The sequence below is a fragment of the Equus asinus genome, chromosome 6, assembly GCF_041296235.1.
Source record: "Equus asinus isolate D_3611 breed Donkey chromosome 6, EquAss-T2T_v2, whole genome shotgun sequence".
Taxonomy (NCBI): Eukaryota; Metazoa; Chordata; class Mammalia; order Perissodactyla; family Equidae; genus Equus; species Equus asinus.
Window position 1 is genome coordinate 28,957,506 of NC_091795.1, and position 22,320 is coordinate 28,979,825.

The following is a 22,320-nucleotide window of genomic DNA, read 5'->3' on the forward strand; positions in this document are numbered from 1 at the left end:
CTTCTAAAAGCTTCCAAGAGATGTCACTCGACCCTTGACATGTCTTCAATCTCCTTCACACCTATGTTCCATTCAGGATTAAGAGCACTGGCTAAAGACAGGATTATAATTCTAGGTAAATGTATATTTTAAGTTTTAACTTGTAATGGGCAGGAGAACTGGAGAGGAAATGTTAATACAGTTTCTAAAGAAAAAGAGAAAAGTAGAAATATAACAGGAAAAAACAATCACTGTGTCAGCCCAAATAACACAGAAAGCAATCCACCTCTAAGTCAAGAGCCTTAAGGAACATTTCATATAAAACCAACAGAAAAGACCTTTTCTCAGGATCCAGGGCAGCTGAGAGGAGGGAAGTAGATTCTTACACAAACCAACCAACCCCAAAAGCAGCTTCTGGGGAACCAGTTGAGAGATGGGTGGGAGAGACTAGTAGTCTTGGAGGAAACTGGAACAAAGATCCCAAACCAAAGAAGGCTTTAAATAACAGAAGCATCTTTAATAATTACCTTAGAGGTGATCTAATCTTACCTCTCTTCTAAAGCAGGACTAGCACACACTGTAAAATGCTAACTGGATGCTGTCAGGTCTAGATCCCTTAAACATTCTTACTCAGTTGTAGTGAAAAGAGAAAGTAAAGTAAGACAGGAGAGAAAATAAAGAGATTAGTAGTTTGAGGATGGAATTTTAACTACTCAGATACTGAAGAGATGTCACCCTTAGAGTTGGACCAGGTTTTCACAGACCCTTGGCAAAGAGCCCAAAGATTATCTCATCTGCTCTGTCCTGGCTTAAAAGACAGAATATCTAGAAATAAGCAAGTTCAGTTATCTAAACCCAGCTCTTTAGTAAGGAGAGCAATAGTTGATCCCCTCAATGATTCTCTCACTTCAGAGCAGAGCCAAAGGAAAAGAGCAATGCCAGCTTCCGAGGAGCCACACATCCATCTAACAGAAAAAGGCCGTTCAACTCCGGCTTGCTTGTTTCCTAGCCCCTAAGCAGAGCAAGGGCGCGATGGAGAGGGACAGTCTCCAGTGAGTCTCTCCATACCCACAAGCAACAGTAAGGGAGGCAGCAGAGATCCTGGTAGGCGTCTATCACTCTCACTTCTCAGCCCAAAGTCCCAGCAGACAGCATGCACCAGGATGTGACTAGGTTTTCCATTTCTCTTAAAATCACTTTAGATGGGGCATACTTGCACACTATATTAAAAAGAGACAAAGCTGGACTCCTAACTCACTTATGTATGTATAATGTGCTTACCAATGCAGAATTTTTGCTGTTTCTTCATAGAATATGAAAATAATTTGCCTCAAAACTAGCCGAATGTGAGGGCTGATGACTCAAAAGGTTAAAGAAATAGAACAGGGATACGGTTATGAGTATTCACTTTCTTTTGGGAGTTACATAACTCCCAAGAAACAGTATAATCTCATGCCATTCATTTTGTGCAAAGTAATAGCTGTATCAACCTAAGCCTCAAGAACGAAGAAGCTGGGGTAGAGGTATCACTAGGCAAAGAAAGTTCTTTTTGTATTCCTCCAACTCTGTATGAAAAAGACCCACAGTCAAATCCACTCATCTGGCCCTCTACTTTCAGAGGTCTGAAGCAAAAGCTAGAGTATAGACATATTTCTTTCTTACATATCCAAATGAATAGTGTTTTTATTAAGATTTTTTAAAGTTAACAAAAACCACACTAATTTTCCCACACAGGTGACAATTATCAAGGGTTTTTTTTTTTTTCTTGAGGAAGATTAGCCCTGAGCTGACTACTGCCAGTCTTCCTCTTTTTGCTGAGGAAGACTGGCCCTGAGCTAACATCCATGCCCATCTTCCTCTACTTTATATGTGGTACGCCGACCACAGCATGGCGTGCCAAGTGGTGCCATGTCCGCACCCGGGATCCAAACTGGCAAACCCCAGGCTGCCGAGAAGCGCAACATGCGCACTTAACCACTGCGCCACCGGGCCAGCCCCTATCAAAGGTATTTTTAAATTGTAATAGCTCTGCACCTTCTGACATATTGAAGCCATTTAGTTCTACTAATTCTAATAAGAGAGCTTCTGATAACTACCATCATTGGAGTGCATCCTCTAACTTAATATGAGGAGTATGAAATACAGTGTACAATTTTCTCCATAAGAAGAGTATTTAGTTTTAAATTGTGGGTTTAGAAGGACCTCCCCTTAAGCGAAGAGATCCTGCCTGGTGTTTCAGCCTTGTCTTTAAAATCTTTAACCAGGGCTGGCCCCGTGGCCGAGTGGTTAAGTTCGCGTGCTCCACTGAAGGCGGCCCAGTGTTTCGTTGGTTCGAATCCTGGGCACGGACATGGCACTGCTCATCAAACCACGCTGAGGCAGCGTCCCACATACCACAACTAGAAGGACCCACAACGAAGAATACACAACTATGTACTGGGGGGCTTTGGGGAGAAAAAGGAAAAAATAAAATCTTTAAAAAATAAATAAATAAAATAAAATCTTTAACCAAAAGTCCCTTTTCTAGAGGTAGTGATGTAATTCTCTATCTTTTAAAAAAATTTCAGATCTAAACCACCTGCATGAGCATAAACTATGAATCACCTCTTCCACTCCTACCTGGATGTTACAGAAAGATCAGTGACAGGCGAAAGATAAAGTAATCATCTCATTACTTTAAGATTTTGTTTCAAAATTATTTTCTTACAACCAAAAATTGGGAACCATCTAATTACCCATCTAATAGGAACCAATTAAGTCAAATGGTAAATGCACATGATGCAATCCTTACAGCCTTTAAAATGCTGATAGAAACCTACACTAACTCACAGGGTAAAGTTGTTGGTATGAATCCATTTGTGTACTCCAGTTTATCTGTATGTCTGCATACATGGAACCAGGTCCACCAAAATATTAACAGTGATCATTTCTGAGAAGATTTCAGGATTTTACTTCCTTCTTTGAAATTTTCTGCTTGTATGAACTTTTTCTACAGTCATTTTCATATTATTTTCTCATAAGGTAAGAAGGAGATATATGTGAACTCACTACCATCTCTTACCTTCTACAACAAAGATATGTAGAAACACTCACCATTCTGGATTTTATTGTTGCTTCGTGTACAACAACTTTCATTTTCTACTTTTACTGAAGATTCCTTTACATTCTGTGACCGGCAACCTAAAGTTGAAGGTTCTCCCTTTTTTCCCACACAACTATTAGGATTATCACTGTTGACATCTGCTTTCTCTTCCGGCTTATTTGAAAGGACATCAGAGGTGGAAGGTGCATGTTCTAGGTGCTTCTGCAGTTCTGGAGTATTGGCAATTTCCAGTTCTGCCGTAGAAGAAGCCTTTGTAGGTAAGCACTCCTTAGGAAGGCCAGTTGATGGTTGAGGAACAGATTCCAATCTGTTTTCCTCATCAGTGGTGGTCTTCAGCTGAGTATAGCTACCTTTTGGTTCACTCAGAGTTTTCAAGTCTCCAGTTCCAATCTGAGAGGACTTTGAAGAGAGCAACCCTACTTTGCAGACATCTGGTTTTGTTCTCAGTATTTCAGGCTTTGTATTTAGACAGGAAGAAAGCTCTTCTGGTAAACTCTGTTTATGACATCTGAAAAGATAATACGGAAAACTAGCACTTAGGCCTCTTTTCTCTCTCCCTTACCTTCCAAAAGCCAATTGTTTGGTTCCCTAAGGCAACCAGTATGAAAGAGAAAAGAAAACCGCTTATACTAGAGAATTTAGGATAGTTTTCTGTGAGCCAAGTTAAAAGTAATCAGTCAATGGCTCTGCAAAAATATTTTAAACACTCAGAAAAATACAGCCCTAATCCTATCTGCATGTTCTCATAAATCCTTAACCACTTCAAGTTAGTTCTACTTACAGCACACAGAGCCTCAGCTTTCCCTCAAACTGAGTATCATGTGGAACCAAAACCACCAGCAGCACAAAACCCTGTCTTGCTGCTATGAACGTGTAACCAGCCCTAACACTGGATTTTCATTCTTGTCTGATCAACGATCAGGATCCAAAGCAAACGGAAGAGCCAATTGGTTACTTGCTTGTTCACAGAATGATCTGGTATTCCCCCCATCTCCTACCTTAATAGGAGTATCCATAAAGAACTTTTGTTTCTCTGAAATTCATCCTAAAAGTTCTTTCCCCAGCAAAACACAAAGTCCTTTTGTCCTGTTAAACCTTTTTTTCGCCTGCCTCTAACAAAAGATTTCATCCTTGAGAAAAACGTCATTTAAGCATTCATATTAAACATCTTTGCTTGCGTACCACTGAATGTCTTACTGTTCCCTCTTTCTGCTCTGAAGACTGCTCCTCCTTCCATTTGACTGCTATGTGACCACCCTCCGAGCTCTATCCCAGGCAGCCCACTTTCTAACTCCCAGGGAATCAACATGCCTAACTACTCTCCCACCTTCTTCCAGCGGTCCCAAACCTACCTTTCTACACCAGTCTCTCTGAGTCATATCTTAAGTCTTCATCAACTGCCTGCACAAGCCACCACCTCTCCTAAAATAGAGCCTTCCCTTAAAACTTTTCTCTCTGTTAATCTTGTAGCTACTTTAAACCTCTGGTTAAACTTTACATTTCTTATACACTTTCTTCACCTATAAATTAATAACTATACTTCCTACAGCTATTGCTTCATTTCTCTAACAGTATTTTCTCTGCTGCCACCATTCTCACCTATACGTGGGGTCTGGATTGATGAGAACCACTCAGGGTAACCATGTCTCCCTCTTCTCCACGCTCCCATTGACCTCAGTCTTCCACAAACAACCAATCTGTTCCCTTTTCCTTGAAAGCAGACATCTATTCTACAACTGTCTGCAGTAATTTCTATCAACTATCCTCACTATAACAAATCAAGGAAGCTGCTCTTTGCTCACATCCCCTTCATTTCTGTAACATTTTCTATGTTGTTCTGCATGCCTGCTACACTTTTCACCTCTGAAGGCACCTGACCAATTTGGAAACTCTAATGAAAAACCTCCCTGGACAACATGAGCTACAATGAACGGTAGGTCATTATGCCAAATTTCAGCTATACAAATACTTCCTCTATGAAACACTAAATGTAGGTAAATCTTGCCACCTGAGCAATGTAAGCTCAGACAGGAAAAACCCGAGCTAAAATAATTTTCCTCCTTCTTATGATTAAATATCTGTAACAAATAACTACTCACCCTTGAGGAATTTTTGCTCCAAGGTTAGGTGGAGAGTTGGCAGCTTGGGGAGTACTCTGCTGTCTTGGGTCCTTACTAGGTGGAGTTGCTGCAGTACAGCCAAGCAGTATCTCCTTAAAAACAGGTGTGGGAACAGACTGTACAGGACACATACTGGGAGAGGCCTAAAAGATACCAAACCAACAGATATTAAAAAGAAAATCCCTAGTTGGGGAATTACAAAGTGCTAGCAAGATTCAAGTTTATTTGCTTGGTTTAGTACTAAACAAGCATAATACCATCACCAAATAAAAAGAATAGGACAGTAGAACAAGTGAGAAATCACAAAATTAAGGACTTATATCTGAAGGCTGTTAAGGAAATCACTCCAGCTTTTCACAAAACTTGAGTCTTCCTACAAAAGATCACAAGCTGATCTTTTACAGACCTCTGAATCATTATGTAAGGAAAATACAGCCATTTGGCAATTACTTTAATAAGGCAATGCACAGAAGTGAGCTTTTAACTGACAATCTTCAAATGGTGGCAGTTTCACATGCATTCAGTTTAACACTACTTTAGTGCCCACCACGCACTTACTGCATAGACTGGCAGGAGACTAGACCACATAGGACTCTTGTAGGCAGTGGTGCCTACTGGGTACCAAAATAAGCCTTTACAATGCAATAAAGGTTGAGGACATGGTTCTTGCTCTTATGTGGCTCATCAAGTCACAAAGGTCATCCCAAGCTGCAAAAAATCTCAAGTCAGGGCTGTGGGACAAAGTTGGGACACCCATCCCCTTCCCTTTATATGTAGTTCCATCTTTGGGAAAATATAAATAATGAACCCACTTCTTCCCAGTTGATACCACCCACAAAAATAAACTTCCCACCATGGAAAGAGAAGGAAGAGATTAACTCAACTCCAGATAGCTCAATAGTCTAGGGCTAACCCAGATGAAATCCATACATCTTCACCAGCCTATCTTCATATGTGCTCAAACTTGAAGCCATACGCCTTTCTCAACCATATCTCTTTCACACCACAATCACCTTTACATTTATTCTACAACCAAATCTAAACTTGAAGAATCTTCAAAGTTTCTTCTTCTAGTTATTAATTTCTAAAATTTGATGTAGTACTTCCCTTAGTGAGTTTTTAAAACCTCACAACTCTGAATATATTTATATGTAGTCCACTCACGAATCTTTTTCTCAGACATTTACTCTGGCATCCCTGAAAACACTGTCTAGTATATGCTGAACAGAATAACTGAAAAATAAGAAGAGTTTCCTTAATTACTATCAAAGTTTTGACATAGCCTCAAACTACTTTAAAGTACTAAATTATGTGATCATATATTATACTATTTTAGTCAACTCAATTTTAGCTAAATATTAGCTGAGTCTTCCCCAGAAGGGACTTTTTGAGGGAGGCTTTGGCTATTCTAAGAATATCCTTGGGATAGTCAACTTTACCTCTTTTGGCCTCAGTTATCTAATCCTTAAAATGAGGAAATTAGATAAATTTATCCCTAAAGTCCTTTTTGACTCTATTTTACAATTCTCTTGTAACCATCTATTAAAAGATTAGCCTCCCAAAGTTAAATTGCCAAGTCACTTCAAAATGCTTACCAAGGCTCACTTTTAGCAAGCATCTTCCCTCATATCACCTTTTTATTCTGACTTATGTTTTGAGTTGATGTACTAATACCTTTTGTTAAATTACTCTGCTGGGAGTAATGTACTTAAATTCAGATTGCAAACCTAAGCATATATTTTTATTCTGTACAATATCCATTGAGCTGCTTGAGTCAAAAAACCCTCCATCTCATTTCCCACATCCAATCAATGAGCCAGTAAGTCCTGCCTCAATTTCCAAAATATTTTTGGAATCTATCCATTTCTTTCCATGCCACCATCTTTTCCCCAGACCACTATGTGTCTCCTAACTGGCCCAATTTCTTCCGTTTTTACCTGAATCTTATGCCTCCTACCTGAAATTTACTCTACCACAGATCAATCTGTATAAAATATAATTCATTCAGATCATGGCACTCCACTGCCTACAAGAATTCTATGTGGTCTGTTCCCCACCAACCACTTCCACTCATTGCATTCCACTTGTCCACAACACTCCAACTACATAGGCTTCCTTTCTGGTCTTCAAAGGTTCTAAGCTCTTTCTTGTTTGCACCTTTGTACTTGCTATTCTCTCTGTCTGGTCAGTTTTCAGGTGGCTGGTTAGTTCCAGCGCTTCACCTTCAAAACTGCTCAACTGTCACCTCCTTAGAATCTCTGATCACTCTTTCAAAGCAGTGCCCCACAAGTCACCTCCTTATTCTTCATCATCTTATCATGTTTATATCTTTCATTGCACTATCACACTGTGAAAGTACCTCTATTTACATTACTTTTTCATTGTCAGTCTCCTCACAATGAAACATACACTCTTATGGGCAGGGACTCTGCTCTTGCGTCCACTGTTATACCTTATAAAGCCAGGCACATGGCAGACACTCAATAAATAAGACTGGTAGAATGCAGGAATGAGTGAATGCTGTTAGCACTTAATATTTCAAAACAGCTATAACTAAGTCTTATGAGTTAACTCAAGAGCCAGGCAGTAATGCTCACCAATGTCTAAAACATATTAAATACTCAATAAATATTTGTTGGAAAGAGGCATGGAGCAATAGAGGGAAGGAAGGAGGTATCTACTGTTTTTACAATGGTGACTCACCATACCAAGGAAAAGACTTGGAAAGGAGTGGCAGCCACGGCACAGTGGTTAAGAGTACGGGGGTCTGGTGTTAGACCTTGATTTGAATCCAGTCTCTGACACTTTCTAGCACATTATTTAACCTCTTGAAGCTTCAGTTTCCTCCATTGTAAAATGAGAGTAATGAAGCTTAAGGCTGTGCTTTACCACAGTGCCTGGCACATACCTTAGAGGCCTCAAAGCAGAAAAATATCATGAAAATTTTCTCAGTTTAGTCATCATGTGTTAGAATTAGCATAACTTAGGATGGCTTTTCCTTTAAGAAACCGAAGTATATCACTCTACAACTTTCCTAAGGGTTAGCTCAACATGGATAGGGCTCAGATTCCAAACCCCATCTTCACGTGCACACCACTGCAGTAGCCTCTGACTCGACAAGGGTCAAAGTATCTTCTTACCTGAAGAGTTTTCCCTGAAGGTCTTCTATACCAGTCATGGCAATAGTTCCTCCCTGCCAGCAGACGGAGATAATATAATTGAGTGTATGATGGTATTCTAAAAAGGACACTGCTGGCTCACACTCCTTAGCAGACTCTCCCAATTAACCAAGCAATGTCCTAACTCTGGGGAATAGTCTGCTAGGCAGAGAAGACCTTCAAGGAGCCAGAGTTACTGGCAAACAGGTTACCTTATCCAAAAGTAGTCATCAAGGAAATCAAGAGTCTCATCTACCTAATCCCAAACTCCTGTCATCCAAAGGCTACTCTAAAAGTAAACTCTGTGTCAGTCAACACACCCAGGAAGTGCAAACAGAGAGAGACGTGTGCCAAGTGTGTTACTGTACTCACCTTTCACTCACACATTTAAATGAACTCTCTCTCCCTACTTCTTCCTTTACCTCTCCAGCTCTCTCGAAATCTAGGCCAGGCCAGTGTTTCCAAAACTTGACTGATTCTAAGAATCACTCAGGATAAAAGAGAGTATTTATTGATATGGAAAAATACTGACAATGTACTGTGTATACAACTCACAATATATTGCGTATACAATATACACAAAGGCAGCTATGGAAGAGCATCATTTTTAGTTAAAAAAAAAAAAAGAAAAGAAAAACAAAGGGCGTCCATGAATATACAAGGACCAAAAACAGGGGGACAACAGGTATTCCAAAAAGTGAATAGTGAGTGTCTCTGAGAAGTGTGATTACAAGTGATGTTTCTTTTCTTTACTATGCTTTTCTGAGTTAACTAAACATTTTAAAATGAGAATAACTTTTTAAAATGTGAGAATCTTTATTTTGACAAGTGCAGTGTAAAGAGAATAACTTTCATAATTAAAAAAAAAAACTTTCCAAAAATGTCAATATCCAGGCAAAAACCTACCATCTCCAACTTCCTTTAAATAAAATGAGAAGATGACTAGCAGAGGGCATAAGAGCTGAAACACATTTTTAAAACATCAAATATAGCTTCTCATTTTAGATGCAGAAGTTAAGGCTGAAATAGGTTAAGGGACTTATCTCCCAGCCAAAGTTCAGGCCTTAAAAAAACATAGCTTCTATTGTGCCCACAATCAGTTTAGTAGCCCAAAAACCTGAGCTGGATGATATGCTGAAAGAGATCAAAAAGACATGCTCCCTGCCTTCGAGAGTGTGGGTCAGGCAGAGAAGATCGCTTATGTATGTACATAGTACCACATTTCACAAGTATCTCTTTGAAGGTTATAAACTTACTTGGCTCAATCACCTGTCCCATAGCTGATAAACCTGACACTTTAAAGAACTGGCACCTTCCCCCACAGGAGGTCCCCAGTGACCCCTGTCTTGCCTGTACTCCAGATTGATTCCTCCTCTAAGATCCAGCAGGATGCCATTTCCTATTCCCTCGCCCTCTCCCCACCACAACATGTGTAGCTCTCCTTATCATAACACTGATGCATTCTCCACGAATGCCACCAATGAAGGAAACACCTAACCAACTTCTCCAAACTGGGTTTTATTACCTCTAGTCAAGATTGCTGACAATTTATCCAATGTCAAAACCTAACAGGTTTTCACTCTACTCTGTTTCTCTCTCAGCTTCTAATACTGTGGATTACTTGACAATATCTTCTGTGAGCTCAACTCTAAGATGCAATAATCACTTGCTCGATATCCTCACTTTACAGTCTTTACTACATTTTACCTTTGTAAACTGTAAGACAAAAATGAAAGGTGGTAATACTAATTTCCATAATTACCTCTTCATTCTTTCCTGAACAACCTGAAGTCAGGCCTACATACTTAGAAGACAGAGGTATGAGACACCTTAGTTTACAAAGTTTTTGGTTACGTATCAAACTTGTTACTGAAGGTTCAGGAAAGCCAATCATTTCTAGGTGCCCAGATTTTTAAGCATTTGTGTAGCACAGAGCTTGCTTTGGTTCCAGTTGATGTCACAGTCCAGTCTGCCCTGATCTAGAACCCTAGACTCATTCACTGACACTGGCTCGCTCACATGCCATTTCTCCTTGCCTTGCTCCCCTAGACCTACTAAAGGTACCCTCTAAAATGTTGCCAATAATCTTAAGAATATCAACTTGGTCAATTTTGAAATTCTAAACTCCAGCCTGGAGCAGAGCATCATAAGGGTGTTTTTGATAATTACAACACAGGAAATTATCCATGTAATACTAGTGCATCTGGATACTTAAGTTGTGAAAAAGTTATTTGTACCGTAATAGGTCCTAAGGATTCAATTCACCTAAAAGTGAAAGTTTTAAATTTCTTGATCCAAGTCCTAACTACTTCAGAATAGAATTAAATCCAATACTTGAACTCACAGTGGCATTCATAGAAGCCTCTACTTTCCTGGGCAGAAATTAGTAATAGCAGACCAATCACTTCCTTCAAAAAACTAGCATGTCTGTTTACCCAATCATAGATAACCAATCAAACTCTCTACTATTGAGGAGGTGGGAATCCGATTTCAACACCAAATTCACACAGAATTTTAAGGTTCCTGCCCTCTTCTCATGCCAGGCCTTCTTCCAATTTGATACACACAACTAAATTTACCTTCAAAACAGCTCCATGTGGTGAAACTGTCAAATCCATTGAGAATTTTCAGCAAACATCAAAAAATAAAACATTTTTTACATAAAAATAGCAAACCAGAAACTTATATTATCTCCATCTGCTTGAGTGTAGAAATTATGGCCAAGATCTGGAACTAGCAAAGACGAGCAGACAAGAGAGCACAGAAGAGCAGAGAAGACAGCTTTGTAACCACTAACAAACTGGCCATGCACTGTCAGAGTTAAGGAAGGCTTTACACAAAGTGACAAAAATAAATCACAGTTACCTCAGAGCAAGATTTTGCTTGTTTGGAAACCAGGCTTCCATTATTCTCAGAAGACTTGCGTTTTACAGCTCCAATTCTTGTAGAGTTACCTAAAATATTTAAAAATTGGTAAGTTGGCTTCTCTGTTTCTCTTAACATGAGATGAGAAAGGAGAAACACACAAAGGAGAAGAAAGGTTTTAATCAAACAATATATCTTACCACATGTCACAAAGTTATCATGTATAACTTCAACATGAATCAATGATGGATCGACAATTTTCAGTGCTGGAATCTTAAAAATAAATACAACAAAGATACTGGAAAATTAAAAAATGCTCAGGAACATACCAGAAATTAGCTCTATAAACATAACAACAGGAGATTCTTACAAACAATTTCTTTTTTAAAACAATTGTGATATTTCTCTTTCTATTCTAATATTGTAATATAATAAAGGTCTTTAGCCCCCATAAGATATCCTAATCCTTCTTTGCAATTATCTTTCCCAGTCACCTTATCTTACATGCAATTATCATCTTTACCTCCTCACAGTTGACTTGAAGAGTTTTTGATGCTGGGTTTCCATTTACAACAGTTGCAGAAAACCACTGAGTAGATGGGTCCAAGCTATAAATTTTCACTTCTGAACCAACTAAGTTTTTGTCACCTTAAAGAAAAAAAAAAATCCTTAGAGAAATTTGCATTATCTCCCAACAGCACCATCATCCCAGATAATTTTTTCCTAACTCTTTAAAAAATGTAGTAGACAAAAGTAAACATTAAATAATATTGCTATAAACAAGAGAAGACAGATATTTCAACAAAGGTAGGAGAAAATTTAAACTTTTCATTTCAAAGCTCCATTTTCCTATTGATTTATCTTACAGTGACAATATATTCTAGCATCTGCATCAGGCCAAGTAGTGTCAGATAACGCATTGAGACCTAATCCACTATCCTGTGCAGAGTTTAGAGAATCCAAATTCAGGAACCCCAAAAGAACTGCTAAGTCTGATAAAACACTTATGACTGTGCAATTGACCAAGAAACTCAGTAAATGGGAAGATCAGGATTACCAAATTAATCTCTTATCAATTTTATAACACTGAAATTCCAAACATCAAATTCCATGTCAAAAGAGCTTTTTAAATATCTACTTTACTTTCATAGTTTTCACATAATCCCTGAACTTTCCAAATTTCAGAGGTCTTAAAATACATTATAGAATATATAAAGTCCTTCAGTCATCTAGTTGCATGGGGAAAGCAGCAGAGAAATTTCTAAAAACTTAGACATTTTAATGAGAGAACCAGTAAGAAAGGCTAAAATGTAGGTTCTTAAAAGCTAATCACTGGTCAACTCATGAACTATCACTAACATAATCACATACCTTGTAAAAGATGGCTTTCATCCAAATGTTTCACAATCAAAGCTTGAAATTCTTTACTGACATTTTGATTATCCATAAGGGAAAGTCGAAGACTGTTTACGTCCTGAAAAATGGAAAATCATGACATTTTAAGGTAACAAGAGTTGTTTAAATTCCAGTGGATATTTCAATCAGTTTAATCAGAGTGGGTAAAAGAGTGTCAATTAGCCATTTGATGGCACGAGACCACTACAACTCCAATGAACTGAAGAGGCCAAATAATAAGAAACCAAACGATTACAGATATAAGGCAGACTGAAGCGAAGTCACCCCAAGCCAACAGTATAACAAATACTAAGAGTGGCTCAAAGCATAATTTTAAATATGATATAAATTTGGCTATGGGAAACATAAATAAGCACACAAACTAGCTGGTCAATGCATGCCAAACACTAGGGATTAGGGAAATCACAGATCCAAATCCAAGGGGCAAAAGACACACAGATCCATAGCGTCAATTCACTGAAATTGTTGCTTCATACAGATTCATTTAACCTAGCTAGAATTCCAAATGCACTCTTCTTTACAAATGGTAAAGGGGGATGGGGGAATAATAACAAAATCTGAATGAATAGCCTAAGTCTTCAGCAAGCCACTTTTAAAACACTCAATTCTTGGCAGCAGCTCCATTTTTGGCACTATTTCATAGTCTTCTGGCTTTGTGCGTACACTCAGTTATGATAAATATATACAGAAACTATCAATACGAACAACCTGCCAAACCCAAACTATACAGCACGGAAGCCCTTCCAATGTCAGGCCTTCATGCTTTCCTGCCACTGTGAAATGGATGCATACTAGCCAAAAATAACTCATCCATTTCTCCCATTGGGAAGGATAACTAGTCTTTTAGAGGCCGCGATGAGAAAGTGAATTTCTTAAGCCAGGTAACATTAGACTTAACCTGGGGTTTTCATAAGGGCTCAACATTAATTACCAGGATGAGCCATGCGTGGGTTTGTTGGGTTTTTTTCCTCAGGCTACCACAATTCCAAAAAATTGAAATGTATTCTCCAATTCCTACTATAAGATAAAACTTAAAGTGGAGAGCCACAAAGGGCTCTTAAATAATTCTACTCTGCCTAGGAGACTGTTAGGGCTCAACAAAAGTGCCAGACAGTTGACCTGGATACTTTGTCTTTTTTCCGACCCACAGATAACTGAGCCAAATTCAATCCAAGAGGCAGACTTTAAGTTTCAGTTCTAACTTTTGCACATGCCAAATGATCTTAAGGTGCTCTGTGCATTATTTAGGGAAGGCATCCTACTGCAATAATCACAACCCCTAAAACAGAGTTTCATACAGTAGAAGCCTAATGTGATCATCCATACCTAAAGAGAATGACCTGAAGCACTAAACTTTGACCACTAATATCACTAGCCAAAGTCAAGAGCACACATCAGTCTCCCTCAATAGTATATTAATAACATTCACACTGATAGCTCACAGTGGATCTCCCTGAGAACAAATAAAAACCTACTCATCTGGATTTTTCTTTTTCAATCTCAAAAAACAAAATTATGAGTTCTACTTTAACTCAAAAGGTTGGATGCATGAAAGATGTAAAAGAGAATTGTCCAGAAAACAATGCTAAGTAAAAACTACTCTATCACTCAGTAAAGCAAGATATCCAGAGACGCTCCAGTATGTCCCTAGGTCCTTAAGAGCAGGTCATTATTCCTTTTAAGGCAGGAAAAATACCAAGATGCCTTATCTGACATGACAGTAACTTGTATCTAAAATTAACTTAAGTAAAAGCATCCTCCTCTGTTCTATTTACTTAAACATTACAAAATAAGGTTCAGAGTGAACCATTTTTACACTCACTTTCAGAATATGGAAGTAAAAGTGAAACTTGAGTAGAGAAAAAGCCACTACTTTGGGTTTTGCAATACAGGCCCAGCAACAGGTATGATTATTAGCCCTAAACTGCCTTTTGAAAATAAACTGGTTTAATTCTTTTAAAGGCCACAGAAACAAGTCAGGTCACAAAACAGAAATAGGTAAAGGGGATTATTAAGCTTCATAAATGACATCTAAAAGATGAATGTTATTATAAGACCAACATTATTCCCAAGGTAGTGATGTGTGGAAATAAATCTGTGTGTTCTTCCCCTCCCTCCCAATATTTTCATAATAATAAAAAAAAAATCACATATGAGTAAGACCCAGGAGTCTAATAAATGTTGTGAAGAAAAAAGCAGGAGTTTTGCAAGCTAATTGGAAAGAACACACAGATAGATACATACATACACACACACACACACACACACACACACACACGATTCTCATTATTCATGGTAGTTATGCTCTGTTAAGTCGCCACAAACACTATTAGTGAATATTGAGCCACTGCCCCTAGGGGAAAGATAGGGTTAGGTCCCTTTAGCTTCTGGTCACAACATTTTCATCAACATAATCTCTTATGTCTGGTTCTGTCAAAAGACACACTTAGTATACATTGTTGCATTAACTCGGAACTCTAGCCAACCGCACTATAACTCCTAGCTGAATGAAGCTCATCTAACACATATATTTTCCTTCTAAGACACATCACAGCCTTCGTGCACTTGGGAACACTAGACAGCACTTCAGGACTACCCTTGGGGGCCATTTTAAACAGTGAAATCACCAATGAAAAGTAGAAAAATTCGGCACTAAAGAGGCCTCAAAAAGGATACTTGTTTACAGTATGAGAGATGAAATAAGAAGGCAGAATGTTCCCTTGACCTCCGCTGGGAACATGTGTCAGGCAACTCAAATTTCTCACCACTCTGCACATGTCTGCAAATGACTGTAAAAGCACTAAAGTTTTGATGTGGGTGTTAAATATTTTGGTAAGTAGGCAAACTCACAAATATAGAATCCATGAGTAATGTATACAGACATATTTGTGTGTGTGTATATATATATATGAATGACAGTCAATCTTTTAAAAATTATTTTATCATCACCTAGGTATTTCCATACACACACCCCATCAACTTCGTCCTTCCAAGCCCAAATGGACAGAACCAACCCAATGGCTAACACTGAAGGATGATGTCTAACAACTAAATGCTCGTAGGATGGGTTCTTTTCTCTCTTAGATATCTGAAATAGAGCAATCAACATCAATATTTTAGTTCTTATGTTAAAAGAGTTTATATTTCTATTTTTAGGGTTTGTTTCTATGTTTTACCTGTATAGGCTTCAAAAGGTCTTTAGAGAGAAATACTCTTTGTTGATCTCCTAGAAAGCGAATAGAAGTTATGGATCCCAAACCAGCTTTGTCCAACAGAGATTTGTACATCTAAAACAAAAGAAAAGAAAATGTTTTAGCATCACAACTGCTGTCAGCATAATTCTGAAAAAGGGGCCTAGCAATTTTCCACACACACACAAAGAGATAAAGTCATTAGTTTTTTATTTACTCCCAAGTATCTCAATAACAACTCTTTATGCAACCACAACAAGATCACACAATGTTTATTTAAAATGAATAATTTAAACCAGATACACATTTGGGAGTCAAGTCTACAGATGCATGGCTTCCCTAAAATTTATGCAAAGAATTGTGTTTGTACATTTTTCTAGGTAGGGAGGGCCATGTTTTTTAGCAAATTCTTAATAGTTCAGGGAAAGAAATACAAAAGCAAAATACAACTCTAACCAAAATTCTACATCACTCAAAACCCTCCAGCAGCTCTTCTCACCCACAGGAAAAATCTTCACTTTGTTAACACAGCATGCAAGACCCTTCATAATCTCATCAGCCTTTCAATCATCCTCCCAGCCTTTCCAACTATCCAAATCTAGCCCACCCTCCTTCAAGCCCAGCTCATGTCTCATAAAGCCTGAACTGTCCTCTCCAGGCATGGTGATGACTTTTCTCTAACTGCACCAGACTTACCATGTGGAAATGACACAATCATGTATCAACTGCCAGTATCTTTAGAGCCAAAGAATATTATGAACCAGAGGAAAGCTCAGAGATCATGAGACTAAGACAGGAAACCCTTACAGGGCCAGGCAACAGCTACCATTCAGCTGCAGCCTATTGTTGCAATAGAGAACTGCTACGAGACTCCAGTGTTGCCATAACTTGCAGTTCTGTTTAGGAGAAACTGGAAATTTAGATTTTGAGGTATACTCTCTACATTTGTTAAAGTAGACAACTAATTCAGATTTTCTTAAAACACTCTAAGGATCAAACCAAACAGATCTGTATATCTGTATATGTCTGCTGGGTTCAGACCTCTGACCTACACATTCCCCACATTATCTCCATCCCTATTTTTCAAGTGAAGAAACTGAGGCCCAAGAAAGTCTAGGGCCCAGAGTCAGTGAGCTCCTGGCAGGGCTGACAGAATATGCTGGGTGCTCTTCTGATTCTTCCACATTGTCATTTATCTTACCATTATTTTCTAGAGGACCAAATATAGGCATTACATACACATATATTTCCCTGGTTTCACTCATAGTGGATGAAATACCCTTTTCTCATGAGTTCAATAATCCCGAGTTTTACTCACTATGGCAGGCAACTGAACAATTCGTTCAGAAATTTCAGGAGATTTTCGTTCAGCTAAAACCAAGTTATGCTCTACTAAAAATGCTCTCCTTAGAAGGCTGTAGACTTCTATCCATCTTCTCTTCCTCCAAGATTCCCCATCAAACTCCACACACACCTAGACAAACAGAATGGGGGAAGAAACATTAGATTAACAAAAGTAAAAATGAAAAATGCCCAAGTTGAATTACATCTTTATTATTCTATTCAAATCTTGTTATCTGGATGTACTGTCCCCCTTTCCTGCTCTCTTATTTCCCTTCACAGCCCACAATAAACTAACCAGATGTGGATCAAGCTTTAGATCCCAAACCACCTTGGGAAGCAGACATCAAGAGCATTGAGGGCCAGTGTCTGCTCCCAAAGTAACTTCTGGGAAGCCCATAAATCAAAGAACCCCCATGTAGAAGGTTTTTACATACGTTAATTAGATATCAGAGCTTTGAGAACTGAGACAGAAATCTGAAACCCAGAAGAAGTACTTATTGCAGGTATTGTAATTCTATGTTGACATGGTCTGTGGGCTTAAGATGACTCCCCATCAATACAATCCACCACTTGCTTTTGAACTCCTCTGGTATCGGTAGGACTTAGCACAAAGCCTAATAGCACAGCCTCACAACCCTTTGAATTGAATAAACTGGGAGAGAGTCTGGAGACTACTTTGGTAAATACAGAAACAAGCTACTGATAAATGACCCTAGAGTTTTCCAAAACTACCTCTAGCCTCTTATATAAAAGTTAAGCTACCTTTGAAATATCATTTTCCAAGTAATTGTGAAGTTTTCTGCTTCTGACCTGCAAAATATCTTTTCACCTTAAAGTTAAAACTTTACAATTTGTATAAATATTTTAAGACACAAAAAAAGAATTCAGTCCAAAAGTGGGTCTCTGACAGTGACCCAGAAGAATTGTTCATAAAACCTTAAAAGTCAGATAAATGCACCAAAACACCCCAGCTTCTTTAAACCTTTATGAACATGCTACCTCTTATTTTATTCTAAATATTTTTAAATTTTTTTGTATTTTAACTGATATACAATAAACTGCCTACATACAATATGTGATGTAAAAATCACTATTTTTATTTAATTTAAAATTCCTCCTCTTATGTATATGTTGAATCACTATGTTGTATACTTGAAATTAATATATCGTATGTCAACTATACTTCAGAAAAATAAATAAAACTCTTACTAAAGAGGCCTCTCATTTTTGGTTTCAAAGAATTAGTTAACAAATCTATCAACATTGTTCATAGTTTCATAGACAATCATATCTCCCTTTTCAACTGTTAACTAAAAAAAAAAGTTTAGTTAACTCCCATTCATCCATCAGAACCCAATTCAAAAAGACTTGCTTCAAAGATTTCCCTTACCAAAGAGACTCAGTCTCTTCCAAGAGAGGTCCCCTCGCTAACTGCACTCAAAGCCCTGTACTTTTCCTTCCTAGCACTTATCCACATTTTGAATTATTTATTTGCAGTTAACTGATTGACATATTATAAATTCTAATAGGTCAAAGTCTGTGTCTGCTTTTACTTACCATTGTATTTCACTGGTAGCCAGTCCCCAGTCAGTACTCAAATACTTGTTGAGTGAATAAATTTCTTTCTGAATTGGATTCTTACCTTCTGTTTCTCTCATCCATCTAGAAGGGAGGAACTGATACACCACTAGCCCCAACCCCAAACCTCTCCAGTTTTACGATTATCAATGAAATTTAAGACCTACTCTACCCTTCTCTCCTAAAAACAAAATGTGCCTCCCTAACTTCCCAGGCAATTTCCCCAGAGAACCCGCATATCTTCTGTATAAATATGTGAACACTTACTATATGAGAAGACCCCGTGAACTCTCTCCATGTTCGATATCCATCACTACAACCAACCAAATGGTCCCTCACAGGGGTGTTCAGAGACTGCCCATCTTCCTTTCTGTTTCCCTAGCCAGAGAATCCAGGTCCTCTGTTTTCTCTCTCCCCTAAACTGGCTAATCTTTCTGCCCCACATCACATCAACCTCAAACCCAAGCTGGCTTTAGATCACAGAGTTTTCCCATCAATGTTGTATAAGAGGAACGAGCATATACGAACTTCAGAATCAAAGAAACCTGGGTTTGAATCCCAGCTATGTTGAAGTTTTCTTAGAACAACTTCTGACACATAAAATAAAATACATAGGATTACAATAGAAACCAATTAACCCACACCCCAGGTTAAAAACCCCTGTTTAAATCTAAGCTCTCTGAATCTTGCTTTGCTAGCTTCAAAAGGAAAGTACTTAACACCTACCACTCACTGAATTATAAAGTAGATTTTAAAGACAATGTATGTAAAGTATCTGGCAAGGAGACTAGGTAGTTTTAAGACCCCCATGGTAATTCAAATCTTACTTCCTCAGGATATCAAACTTCTTTAGTTAGGAGTCGGGGAGAGAGGGTCTTCAACATGATTATCTAACATCTATTCAGCAAAAAAAGGTAAAGGATTAAGATCTTAAGTGGCTTTACAAAATTTAAGCAACATCACAATTCTTATCAGATCACTATCTATAAAGCTTATGATCAACCATAAAACAAAATTTAGACAGCCTCCCTCTTTATATTCCAATTTTTGAGTGATGTGAAAATTAAGTTTAGCTCCTTAAAAATAATTTAGTCTGGGGGCAGACCCACTGCCAAGAGGTTAAAGTTCCACGCATTCTGCTTCAGTGGCCTGGGTCCACAGGTTCAGATCCCTGGTGCGGACCTATTCATCAGCCATGCTGTGGAGGCATCCCACATACAAAACAGAAGATGACTGGCACAGATATTAGCTCAGGGCTAATCTTTCTCAAACAAAAAAAGACGAAGATTGGTAACGGATGTTAGCTCAAGGATAATCTTCCTCACCAAAAAATAATGATAATAACAATTCAGTTTATAACTTTGGAGTACTAGGTCGTGTTAGTCAAAAATTCACATTAACTTTGGTTTGAAAAAAGATGACTTTTTAAAAAATATAATGACACCAACAACTTGTGAGCTTTCTTCAAAATTCTCTCAAAAATTTCCTATCAAAATCATGTATGTCTTTCATTTGTACCTTGACACCTGAGGTTCTATATACAAGGGCATCCCTCTCCTCAAAAAAGCGCCTTCTGCAGAAATTTCTATAAAAAGACATGCCAATAAGAATTCAAATTCAGGAGGAACTAAAGTGACTTGACGAAGCTCCTGGAAGCTAACAGATATAACTAGTCATGCGCCGCATAAAGACGTTTCAGTCAACGACACACTGTATATACAATGGTGGTCCCATAAGATTAGTACCACACAGCCTAGATGTGTAGTAGGCTATACCATCTAGATTTGTGTAAGCACACTCTATGATGTTCGCACAAGGATAAAATTGCCTAATAATGCATTTCTCAGAGCGTATGCATCCCTGTCATTAAGTGACCCATAACTGTAGTTCTCATTCCAAATTCTATTCTTCCCTCCATGGCCCACAAAGGAAATGCTATTCATGCTGTCTGACTCCAAAGACCAAAAAGAGGCCTATTAATTATGATTCACTACCTATAATTTCCAAATTTGCTATTCTTTTAACAGGGCATTTTGTAAATGCATATGTTATTAGCCTATCAAATATCTTGACCAGATATTGGATATTTCAAATTAATTATTTCAAGCTAATTTCTTCCCAACAGAAAACCTCTTTATGACGTATGAATTAGTATTATATCAAGCTAATCTCAAAACCACCCCCTCTTAGCATACACTAATCTCACCTGAGTAAATGATTATGAAAGCCAGCAGAAAGGCTAAGTAAAATGTTTCTAAGTTTAAAAGTAAGCACTTACCAGATAGCATGGTTTTTAGCTATGAACTTTTTAACAACATATCTATTCTACACCCAGCACGACAACAAAGAATACTACTTATTTCACCACTCCACAAATTAGAAAATTAATTCATTATGCTTCTACTTATATCTTCTTACACCTAAATAAAATGTTGTCTAAAATCCCAGAGTCTACCATTCAATTATAGGGCATAAATAGTTTTTATAACATTGTGCTAGGAGTTTCTCATTTTACATGGTTTGACTGGCAGCAGAATTCACCAACATTCCAACTGTATGCAAGGATGAAAAACTAGACATTGGTAAAGGAACCGAATTGCCATAAATGGCTTTAATAGCAGGAAATGGTACACATAGATGGCAAGTACTACACTTCTGCTAAGGACATCTCTAAGGACTAAAAAGAGGCAGAAGACTCAAGCAAAAGGTAGGTTCAAAAGTAGGGAAAAACCTAGACAGCCAAATTGCAGAAGGAAGGCATTCCCAGCAGGCATAATAAACAAAGCTAGTTAGGAAGCAACTTTCCTCACACTCAAATTCAAAGAGTAGGATAAAAATGAGGTTAAAGAGGTCGTTATAACCACACCTAATTAAGATCTGTTGTTGTTCCAGATAAAGAGAAGGCCACTGCTCCATTGGTAGATTATTTCTAAACTACTTTTCAGTGCAGACGTAATAATTTTATGATTCCTTCATCTATTCATTCAAATATTTTAGCAAGCGCTACATGCCAAGCAGTGTTCTGGGTGCTGAGGATACAGAGTCCAGCCAAATAAAGTCTTCTAACATCACTCTACATAAAATTAAAGCTGAGTGTTTAAGATCTGGAGACAAACTTGGGCAAGCTATTTAATTTCTTTAAGCCTCAATTTCTAACATTAAAAAATGTGGTTTACCATCTAGGGTATTTGTGAGGATTAAATAAAAATTTGCCACATAATAAGCATTTAATCATTGTAACATCTTCACCCTAACTTCTTTGTAATCTGCTACTCGACATATTGTATCCCAGTAATTGACTTTGTTACAAAGTCTTTCTCTAGGTGAAACAAAGTTAAGCCTTGGCCTCAGTAAATCATCCTGAACTAAGCAAATCAGTCTAGACAGACTTGTACTTCTACTAATACTAAAAAGGCTGCACACTATCTGAATTTTATTCACTCATATTCATCTCAGCCATCAGTCCCACCTCACCCCAAAAACTCAATACCCCTAAGCCCAGGTGTCAGTATGGTCTCAGTTTCTTAGTTCCTGTCTGCATCTCACCAAGCATAATTCTTTTCTGG

The 22,320-nt window shown here is 38.0% G+C and overlaps 1 protein-coding gene across 4 annotated transcripts in view; it reads right to left on the minus strand.

Moving 5' to 3' along the window:
* Positions 1-22,320, minus strand: part of KDM3A (lysine demethylase 3A) — a 49,654-nt gene that overhangs the window by 24,131 nt on the left and 3,203 nt on the right. For all 4 annotated transcript variants that reach the window (XM_014852797.3, XM_070511794.1, XM_070511796.1 and 1 more), the window contains exons 3-10: positions 17,151-17,306; positions 15,818-15,928; positions 12,597-12,699; positions 11,749-11,873; positions 11,426-11,498; positions 11,226-11,314; positions 5,182-5,345; positions 3,073-3,590 (exon numbers count right to left, since the gene is read on the minus strand). In XM_014852797.3, the coding sequence (XP_014708283.3) occupies positions 3,073-3,590; positions 5,182-5,345; positions 11,226-11,314; positions 11,426-11,498; positions 11,749-11,873; positions 12,597-12,699; positions 15,818-15,928; positions 17,151-17,306 (1,339 nt within the window). The remainder of the gene's footprint in view (positions 1-3,072; positions 3,591-5,181; positions 5,346-11,225; positions 11,315-11,425; positions 11,499-11,748; positions 11,874-12,596; positions 12,700-15,817; positions 15,929-17,150; positions 17,307-22,320) is intronic.